Source organism: Schistocerca piceifrons, chromosome 8, assembly GCF_021461385.2.
Source record: "Schistocerca piceifrons isolate TAMUIC-IGC-003096 chromosome 8, iqSchPice1.1, whole genome shotgun sequence".
NCBI classification, from domain to species: Eukaryota; Metazoa; Arthropoda; class Insecta; order Orthoptera; family Acrididae; genus Schistocerca; species Schistocerca piceifrons.
The window spans coordinates 82,838,908-82,850,528 of record NC_060145.1 but is presented as its reverse complement, the minus strand read 5'-3'; the positions used below and the strand labels follow the sequence as shown (position 1 = coordinate 82,850,528).

At 40.4% G+C, this 11,621-nt stretch overlaps 1 protein-coding gene across 1 annotated transcript; it reads right to left on the bottom strand.

The window, feature by feature from the left end:
* Positions 1–2,842: 2,842 nt before the first annotated feature.
* LOC124712539 (somatomedin-B and thrombospondin type-1 domain-containing protein-like) lies at positions 2,843–3,158 on the bottom strand. Its single transcript, XM_047242850.1, has one exon. The coding sequence runs from the start codon at positions 3,107–3,109 to the stop codon at positions 2,843–2,845; it is 267 nt and encodes an 88-aa protein (XP_047098806.1). The 5' UTR covers positions 3,110–3,158.
* Positions 3,159–11,621: the final 8,463 nt, after the last annotated feature.

Genomic DNA, 11,621 nt, shown 5'->3' with positions numbered 1-11,621 from the left:
TTACCAGAATTAAAAAGCAATGATAAAGTTTATTTAAAGGTCAAAGTAGAATTCCTAACGGGAAATCCTGTCAAAGTTTGCACGGTAAACTCCTGAGATGTTAAGCAATAAGTAGGTAAATCGTCGCTCAAACTTGTCAGAGCATCGGCATTTATTTGCTATTTTGTTTTCGTTCTATGTGCCAAATTAACACCAAAAAAGTTTTCATTTCCCCTTTAATAAAGCAGATTTTCTCCGCTGTTAGAAAGGATACTTAATGAGAATTGTTTCATTAACTTACACTCTTTTTGCTACTCAATATGTGCTTCATCTTCGTCCATGTATTGCGAAACGTATCTCATTTTCGTAGAGAATTTTTCATTTTCGCATATCTGTCACGCTTGTGCGAGACCGGTCGTAAAAAAAGCATTCAAGTCCTATCAAATCCTCAATGTATCAGGAGAAAACAGAAAATACTGAGAAGAGACAAAAAGTACAAAATCCGCTTCTATAAAATGAGTGCTTGTGACGAGAATAGGTTATCCTGCTATGCCAGTAGACGCTGCCACCGTCACTCTACCAAAGTCAGGTTCAAAACTTTCGTAACGAGAAACCTTGACGTTGACGTCGCATTGATGTCTTCTGACAATGCCGTCATTTCAAACAACAGCGGCAGCAACAACAACAACAATAATAACAGTAGAGAAGGGCACCGCGAGTAGTCACAGATTTGTTAGAACGGACGGAGAGCGTCATGAAAATTATAAACCTGGACTGGTAGACACTTTAAAACAGGTGCCAATTATTCGGTGAGAATGTCACCATTTGAAATGCACTGCCGGCTGTTTTGATATTCCTCCACCTGCTATCTGTTTTAGCAGTTGCATAGTGTGGTGTCACCGCCAGACACCACACTTGCTAAGTGGTAGCTTAATTCGGCCGCGGTCCATTTAGTACATGTCGGACCCGCGTGTCGCCACTGTGTGATCGCAGACCGAGCGCCACCACAAGGCAGGTCTCGAGATACGGAAGAGCACTCGCCCCAGTTGTACGACGACTTTGCTAGCGACTACACTGACGAAGCCTTTCTCTCATTTGCCGAGAGACAGTTAGAATAGCCTTCAGCTAAGTCCATGGCTACGACCTAGCAAGGCGCCATTAGCCTTACATAGTTTAATAGTTATCATATGAAATGTCTCATCAAGAATGCTGTATTCACATCAAAGAATAAAAGATAAGTATTCGAGGAGCTGCATACTTTTCTTATGAGAATTCACTACTTATCCTGTTCCAGAATTCACGCCCGTCTGCGTTAGATAGCGTGCATTTCGGCCTACTCAATCTACAAGGTGTTGGCACATTTACCAACACATCACATAGCGTAGTGTAGTTCCACATGGATACGATGGGTTGCTTACGCAGCCACCTAAACATAAAAGGTTACTTACCACACGTTTCTGCTTACTGTAAAATTATGTACACATTAATTTTTTTCTCTGTTTGTAGGTCTAAAGATCATTAATGATGACTTTGATTTACTATAAACACGGCCGCTTTCGGGAGAACCATTTTCCCACCTTCAGGTGCACAGATTCAGTAGTAACTTGCGAGGTGGTTGCATGCTGTGGAGACTAGACTGCACTGTACAACAGACGGAACTCACTCCGTACCAAAGCGTCACGTCCGCCTGTTCCACAGTGCAGTCTGGTGTCTACGGCATGCGGCATGCGCATGCTGGCTGCGAAATTTGTGCATCTGAAAATGGGAATATTGTTTTCTCCGAAACAGGTCGTTTTTATATTAAATCACGGACTCGCCACGCACCCCAGACGTGGAAGTTCTGTTCAGGAAATCCTACGTTAAGATTATCAACTTTGATCGAAACTAGCCGTAGCATAACAATAAAAATAAATGTGCGACTGAGACGGCGAAATAAAGGATAAATGTTAGATAGCAAAACGGTCGCTGGGTCTGTCGCAAAGAATACGCCTGTAATTGCGTCCTATGAAAGCCTATGTAAAATGTTTCTGGAAAGATATTCCCGACTGGAAATGTATGGCAACGCCCTAAGTTCCACTCCCGTGACAATCGCGAGGACAAGATTAGACTAACCGAATTGCGAAAGAAATGATCTGTACTGGCCGTAGAATACTTTTTATTGAAAGTCACGGTTGGTTTCACGTCAACTGAAATACCGACTTACCTGCTGCCGCTCAAGCACCGTCCTGCTCGTGGCACGGTTCTGATACCCTTTCGTTTTAAATATGGACTACTGCTTTTAGCGCGCTTTTTGTTTACAGCTTGACGTGAATGACGGGGAATGGCTCTAAGACAGTTACCTCTCGGCGATGACACGTTAAAAATAATTTTTAACCTCTCGGCGATGACACGTTAAAAATAATTTTTATCACCTGACGATGCGTCTTCAGTTGACGCGAAACAGGTTGTGACTTTCAGTAGAAAGTATACTATAACCAGTGTGGGTCATTTATTTCAAAATTTGGTAATTTGTATGCTGATGCCCGCAATTAACATAATTACGTTGCACAACATTCTTTTCGAGCTCCGTACGCTAATGTAACAGGAAGAAACCCTAGTTATTAGGACCTAATACGGGACACAATGGAAAGTACCCTTTGCCTCGCACTTCACAAAGGTTTGTGGAGTACTGATGTGGTAGATGGTGATCAGTAAATTAGGCTAGTAGGTTAGTCAGCTGACGGTGCGGGAATGAGGGGCACCATTTACGGATAGGCGCGACCAAAATGCCCGACATGCTAGGTTTCCGTAGAATGGGGCACAGTGGTGCCTCCAGAGACAATGGACGCGGCGCACGCAAACAAAGCGCAGAGCGGAGCCGCGGTTACTCACCTCCGCAGGCGTCCTTGAAGTCGGTGCAGCAGTCGCCCAGCTTGAGGCAGGCGTGGTCGCAATAGCACGGCTTGTCGCTGAGGTCCTCGATGATGGCGTTGATGGGCGCCTTCTGCACGACGCACGAGGAGTCGCGGCCGGGGCAGCAGAGCTTGGCCTCGCGGCAGCTGCCGGCGGCGGCGCCGCGCCCCGAGGCCACCAGAAGCACGGCAGCGGCGGCTGCGAGCATCGCGGGTGAGCTGGACGTGGAGGGCCCCATGGCGCGCGCGGACTGTGGCGGCGGCGTTGGCGGTCTACGCGGACGAGTTGTTGGCGGGGCGGCAGCGCGGACCCGACTGACTGAGTGGCGTGGCGGGCGGCAGGTCTGGCGCCACGCGGGGCGCGCGCCACGGCGGCAGGTGGTGGGGGAAGCCAGGGGTAGCGGGCGCGGGGGGGGGAGCGGCTTCAGGCCAGCCTGCGGCCGTCAACACTGCCACGACGGGACGGGCCCCGCACACTCTGCCCACACCTTTGTCCCCATCAGAAGTAAATCACCGTGAGGCGTTTGACGGAGGGTGCAATCTGCACCAGATTCCTCCCTGCAAAATACCATCTACCCTAGGTTCGTGCATTGGTCTGAAATACTGCGTTACTACAGAAAACGCGTAAAGCGATCACTGCTATTTTAATAACAATGCCGACAGAAACGATCAACAAACACATGGCATAAGAACTGGTGCAGCGCCGGTGAGACAATAATGTCGCCGTTGCTGAGTGTCGCGGCTTAAAGTAGGCGTGTACGTGTACCGTACAAGATTTGCCTCCACCTGCCCAACGCGGTGGTTTCTCGCTGTCGTCGCCGGACATCCGTGGTACTACGAGAGAATGGCACCAACAAAAGTCTGAAAATATTTTTACAAACTGACGTAGCAATGAAGTGTAGTGCTTCATTTGCTTTAAGAGATTAAAGATATGTCTACCATTTATATAAAGCAATAAAAGCCGGAGAAAATTATGGGTAACAGTAAGAAATCAAAAACTTAACAGCAATTCATTCATAGTATAAAAAGAGAAAGTAGATATCTACTGCCTGTGTCTACTCTGCTCCGATTCTCTTAGTGCCTTACAATCATTGCAGAATCTGTACCCAACTGAGGAGATGGTCCAGGTGATATATTGAAACCTCCCCTTGGAAAAATTTATGACGGTGCTGATAAACCCCTTACGCTATTTGATTTTCACACAGCTGAGCAAAACTGAACGTACTCAGACATTTCTCTCTTACTTATTCTGATCATCACTGAACTGACACACCATATTTTTAGCGCAACGCAATTTGACTTTTAATAATCCATACAAAAGAATGGCCCTGACTAACAATAACCTATACCTTTCATGAATCACTTATCTCACAAAAATCTTCATTAGTCAAACTACTGCAATACAGCGAGAGCCACTACTCCCAGCTAAATAAAAGATTCTAACTACTGAAGGCACTAACTACTGATAGGCATAGTTAGCAAATGAAAGATTTTGATAGAGAACAAACAATGTATTTACCTTAATAGTGTTCAGAAGTCATAATAGCGCATAGCGTTGCACAGTTGGAGGTGAGCCGCCAGCAGTGGTGGATGTGGGAAGAGAAATGGCAGAAATTTGAGAGCGGACGATATATATATATATATATATATATATATATATATATATATATATATATATATATATATATATATATATATATCAGTTCATGACATCCAGTCTTACAAATTTAACCTTTCTGATGGACACACGTCCAGATCGTCCGCTCTCAAATTTCTGCATTTCTCTTCCCTCATCCACCACTGCTGGCGGCTCACCTCCAACTGTGCAACGCTATGCGCTGTTAACACCCAGCTGCCCAACTCTACAATAGCGACTATTCCAACAATGCCACCCAGCGACAGACTGCACACAGCACAGCCAGTGATTTTCATACAGAGTGCTACATGGCGTTACCAATATAAAAACCTTAACGGCCTACTTAAATATGACCAACTGTACTTGCTCCAACGGCAGGGTAAGGAGGTATCCTTCTGCTGGGTGGCTGCTCATGTAGGAATATGGGGCAATGAACAGGCCGATCGGGCTGCCAAGGAGGCCTGCAGAGAGCGGAATGTGGTCCAGTGTCCTATTCCTTTGCAGTCTGTCACCTCTGCACTCGACGAGAAGTGCATGGAGTTGTAGGAGGAAGAATGGCTGGCGGTGACGGCCAATAAACTGCCGTTGGTGAAGTCAACAACTCGGCCGTGGCGTTCCTCCTGCCGGTTGCTCAGCCGGGAAGAAGTGACCCTGTGTTGTCCATGTTTTACTGCTGACGGTATGCTTCGTCCCACGCTTCGGTGTGGGTAGGCACATATTTTTCCTAGCTTGTTACCTGTGTTTTACGTTCTGTTTTATCTTACTGTTCTGAGTCTTTTCTTGACACCCGTCTCAATCTGTTACTGAGCGGGCGCTGAAGACCTTGCCGTCGTGCGCCCGTACAACCCTCTCCATCCGTCCATCTATCCACTTGTAGTCCTTGAAAACGAACAAATTAGCACGAAAAAGTGTTCTCCAAGTTAACCCAGTAGGACTAACAATTCTCAGTGCAGAAATAGTCGTTTGATCCTCTCTCACAACACGATTTTGAGCAGAGTTTCAAAAAAATAGAACAGCCAGTGACCACTTTTCGAGCAAATCAGCGAACGGCGAACAGACTTAGTTTTCTCTTTCGTCTATTTGATTTAATATTTCAAAGTAAATGAGTCAATATTTGTCAATCTGTCTTCGATTTCTGAATTCATTATTGTAAATGATAGGAATAAAAAACCGAAAATCGGCTATTTCAGAAACCAGTTATTTTGAGGAGTTTTGACAGTCCAGTCAAACTGACATGGAAATAAACCGCCATAATCAAAAACCGGTCGTTTGAGCGATAACCACCATCCCTAAGCTGGAACCACCCAATAGTATTCGGCTGCAGACATTCTCCCAGTTCCCGTTGTATGTGACTCGGCGAGAGCTGTTCCAGTGGCGGCCAATGGACGGTTGCAACTGGTAGTTTCGACTGATAAAAGGAAATTCTGAGTGGCTCCAAAGCGTTGAATAACACTGCTCCAAAGAGATCAGCACGCTCATGCACTTAGCGTTTTTGTGTTCAGCCTAGTAAGATTTTCGCTGAAGAAAATAAGTACTAGGTTCCTGCTAACCTTTTGAAAGAACGGTACATCAAAGTCTTTCAAAATTTAATACATCCTAATGGAATCTGATTTCCCTGAGGGATTTTTCTGCAAAAATGTCTTGCGTGTATATGCCTGTGGTATCAAATACAAAAAGATCTCACTACCCTCTGTTACCTTCACTTACAAAATGAATAAATTTTCTATCTTCCTTACAAGGATATGATCACAGAGTCGATAATTGGGAATCACGAACCATACACAGTGCTATAAATGGCATTCACACATTAACTTGGTTCACTTTAGTGGGAACTTGTGTAACCTCCCCACCGTATTTTTATAAGGAATGAAAATGACAATACTCAATACAAATGGGAGCCGAGTGTAACCTCCCCACAAAAATTTGAAAGAAAGAAACACGACAATATTTAATTATGAATGCTAATGGACATTGCGCTAATTGTAACCTCGCCCACAATGAGAGGTATTGAAAATGGCAACAAAAATGTGAAATTCGCAATCTGACTCAAATATAAATTCCTCATGAAAAATTAAAGTCCATTCAGTGATAAGAAAATTTAATTAAACCGAAATATCGGTCTTTGGCCCTGTGTAAAACAATCAGAATTAAAGTCTTACCTCGGAATAAATGGATGTCACATATCTGCTCTTGTTGTTGCGCACCGCTTGGAGGAACTGCATTGCAAATAATAATATTCTGTTTTTTTTTTTTGATTCTAGTGAAATTTTTCTTCAAAAGAAGTGGAATGAAATGGGAAGTGCAACGAGATCTTTAGTTCAATAAAAAATTAAATTTTTGAAAAAATGCTTTTGAAATAAAAATTATTATTGGGGAACTTGTTGGAGAATAATTACAATAAATAAATTTTTACATTATCTAATGATTATATTAATTAATGGTATACCTTATTCACCATTTTGACCAGTGTTGCCGACCGCCTACATCACACAACCGCACTGGGCTGCTACTACTGACCGACCGCTCTGCATGACGACTAAACCGAGCTACAGACTCGCAACGACTGAACTGACAGACTCGCAACGACTGACTGACTGAGAACCGCTCGCAACACTCGCGCGGTCAAGCGCATACTCTCTGGTCACAGATGCTACAATGCCTCGCCATCGCTGCTATGTTACATACGTGTTTCATAACCCTCCACTGGGGGGGCAAAAATTTGGCAGCGATGGTGAGTCATTTGGACTTGCCAAGCGCGGCAAAATTTTTCTTTAATTAACAAAATCCTACAACTTACAGAATATTTAAATGTTGTGCACACGCACTAAGTACAAAATATATCAGACAAAGACAAAATGTGAGTACAAAACATAGTAGCAAATCAGAAAAGTATATACAAATTATTTGACAGATAACAAAGTGCACAGGCACTGAAAAAATTCTTTAGCATATGCAGAACAAATAAACAGACTGGCAAGAATAATTAGATGTAGTACATAAAGTAAATGTTGTGCACACGCACTAAGTACAAAATATATCAGACAAAGACAAAATGTGAGTACAAAACATAGTAGCAAATCAGAAAAGTATATACAAATTATTTGACAGATAACAAAGTGCACAGGCACTGAAAAAATTCTTTAGCATATTCAGAACAAATAAACAGACTGGCAAAAAATATTATGTTGACAAGTGTACATGCACTGAAAAATGTCTTTAGCATTTTCACAAGAAATAAACATAATGGCAAAAAAAAAATCATGTCCAAAGTGCACATGCACTGAAAAATGTCTTTAGTATTTTCACAACAAATAAACATAATGGCAAACATCATGTCGACCAGTGACATAAGTGTACTCGCATTGGAGTTCAGCGAATCGAAAAATGTATAACCTATGAACTATGTGGCAAGAATCAGGATAGGAAAGGGAAGGATTGCATCATGGTTGTAGCACTTTAGATTGCACACAGCTGCTCTGAAAGTCCATATCTTTCCACAGAAGTACAACACCAAGTGACACAACTTGAAGTTCTTTTCCCATCAGAATTTATCAGTGTAGCCAAGACACTGAACTGTCGTAGTAATGTTCCATGTTTTCATTTTGGCAGTACATTAGGTACACCAAACAGTGGGACCATAATAACGTCTTCATCGCTCATGGTGGTGGACAGCATGTCGTGTCAACACCACACTCTTACAAGGCACACCAACGTAGAATTAGTGCAAAACCAAATATAGTGCTCCATGATCACTGGGATAGACAGGACAAATGGACATTGCAATAATTCAGGGTAGTCAGCTTATGAGGTGAAGGACATCAAGTCACATAATATTGATAATTACAGACTTAATTAGTAGTTTGTGGCATTCATAGCCCAGTTATTGAACATTTCTGTACCAAGTATGTAGTATTACAGAAAAATGTTCATTGATTGTTTTACATAGAATCAGTAGCCTTCTTTTCCTGGTTACAAAGCATTATGAAATAATCGCATTCCTTTCAGTTACAGAGTATAATTAAGAATCATTAACCTTCTCCTAATTACAGTTAATTAATCATTTGTCATTGCAATAATCATTCGCCTTTTCCTAATTACAGTTAATTAATCATTTGTCGTTAATTAATCATTTGTCTAATTACAGTTAATTAATCATTTGTCTAATTCCAGTTAATTAATCATATTAATCATTTGTCTAATTACAGTTAATTAATTGATCATTTGTCATTTCAATATAGTAAGAATTATTAGCCTTAATTAATTACAAAGCATTATTAAACAGTACCATAGTTAATTAATTATGTGTCATTCCAATATATTAAGAATCATTAGCCTTCTTCTAATTACAAAGCATTATTAAACAGTCACATTCTTTTCTGGTTACAAAGTATCAACATTGGAAACAAGAGCTAATCAATGGCATAATTAATAACAATTCGTGGAGTGACATTAATTATTGGCACTCAGTGGCCAGCAACTATTGAATAAAATCATCATTCAGTATTATTCAGGTTATTACGAAGTCATTATTAAAAATCAGTTAATTACAGTCAAATCATTAATAATCACAGGCATTATAAGTGGTATCATTACAATAAACAGTGGCAGTTATTAGCTAGTGACAAAGCATCATTTTGAATATAGTCTCATTAAGAGGTCATTAATCAAGTGACATGCTATTCAGAGTTGATCAGTATTATTCAGAATTATCATAAACTAGTGACATTATGTGGGACTGGTAATACATGTTTTTTGTTAGCAATGCATTGCGTTGGGATCGATAATTAATTGCTGAGGCATAATACTTTTCGCTTTTGACCTATTGCTGCAAATGAGGATAGGTAACGTCATTCGTCATGAGTCAGCTGTAGCAAGATTATGTAACAAGGCAGTACATGTGATCACATTTATAAATGATAAACACAAATGGGTAAAATATAAAAATGCAAGTACTAGAACAGGTATAATAAGTAACAGGTTTAGTAAGTGTCATGAAAAAAACTTCTCCTGGAAAAATTACAAAAACGGATTATTGACCTGAAAGAAGAAACGCACACTATGCTGAAAAGTAGTGAACTTCGAATTAACAGGTAGTGAAATGTGTACAAAATGTGTTCCATAGCTGTCCTTTCCAAAACTTTCTGTCATCCTACTATGCAATATAACACCTGCTGTCAAAACAAACTGCAACAAATACTTAAACAACTACATAGCATAAATATATAACTTCAACACTATCCTCATCTGTAAAGAAAAAACTTCATTATCCATATCATCATAACTTCACCATTATCATCACCTGTAAAGAAAAACTTCATTATTCATAACATCATATCCTTCATCATTATTCATCAGTATTCATTATCATCTGCAAAAAATCACTTCATTACTCATTACATAACTAGTCCTTATCTCTAGCATATTTCATCACTAAAACTAAGATGTGTAGTTCTCTCTGACAGCCTGCATCAATCACCTTGTATTCTGAAAGAAAAAATTAGTTAAGACTGCTATTCTGTGATGAGTATAGTATAGTCTTGTTAATGCTTGTTAATCCTGATCCCTTTACTCTTCCTCACAAAGTTATTGCATCTCCTTTCGTTTATTCCGTAGGTGAAATTCCCATTTATGTTAAATTTATTTCTTAGAATCATCATTCCTTTCTGAAATTGATGAACAAAGATTAATGTCCTGCATTTAAATCATATACCCTCTAGATAATGACTGGTTTATGGTAACATAATTAACCCTACAGCATAACATGACAGAAAACGTAATATGTCAAAAACATTGACAGTGTTCAAAAACAAAGATATACACAGAATAATACAATGCAGCAGCAAAAAAAAAAAAAATGTGAAACAGTCACGATGTTGAGATGTCATAAGGCAAAAAAAATGTCAAAGTCGACTGGTGTGTGTTATATCTTAACTATTTCATACTCCATACAAACAAAACTGGAGTACAGTCATATACACAAAAAAATGGAAAATGTGCACGGTCTGATGTGTAACGACAAGAAAAGCGACCTGCTAACCTTACCTTGCCGGGCACTTGCCAAGAAAAAATACGATAATCATCAATAAGTAGTCACATAAATATAATTGCAGAAATAGTCATAAATGTGTAAATTCATCTGGAAAAATATGCATGGTCTGATGTGTAACGACAAGAAAAGCGACCTGCTAACCTTACCTTGCCGGGCACTTGCCAAGAAAAAATACGATAATCATCAATAAGTAGTCACATAAATATAATTGCAGAAATAGTCATAAATGTGTAAATTCATCTGGAAAAATATGCATGGTCTGATGTGTAACGACAAGAAAAGCGACCTGCTAACCTTACCTTGCCGGGCACTTGCCAAGAAAAAATACGATAATCATCAGTAATTAGTCACGTGAAATAATTGCATTAGTAAATGGCATCATAGTGTGTTGAATCATACAGTGGTTTCACTCAATAAACGGTTTAATGTTTGATATATGGTGATTGCCTTTCGATTTTCTGGTTCTCAAAGTTTCGACGTGTACAACATTGGAGTGAGGGATGCTGCGAATCCGATATGGACCTGCGTATAGAAGTTCAAATTTACTGCACTTACCTTTTAATTTGCTGGATAAATAGTGTGTACGTACTAGTATCTTCTGTCCAACGTGAAAGACGCGGCGTGTACAAACCTGTTTTTGCTGTCTTCTCCGGCGCTCTGCGGCACGTTTGATGTTGTTCAGCGCAATGTCAATTATTTCGTGGTGTCGTAGGCGACGACTTTTGGGAAATTCTATTAATTCTTTAATTTTGTTCGGTGGTTCAACGTTTTTCAGTATAACAGTCGGAGATAGCATAGTGGATTCATTTGGAATGGAATTAATTACATCTTGGAATGAGAGTATGTGTGTATCCCAATCAATATGTCTTTTGTGGCAGTATATTCGGCACAGTTTACCAATTTCTTTCATTAATCTTTCACAGGGGTTCGAAGAAGCGTGGTACTTGGATATATAAATCGGAGAAATGTTTCTAGCTCGTAACATGCGTGTCCATACACTACTACGAAATTGTGATCCATTGTCGGAAATTACTTTCATTACATGCCCTACATGAGATAGAAAATG

Bases quoted from the DNA above. Each gene is read 5' to 3' on its own strand.
- LOC124712539 (XM_047242850.1), bottom strand. From the start codon at position 3,109: ATGGGGCCCTCCACGTCCAGCTCACCCGCGATGCTCGCAGCCGCCGCT.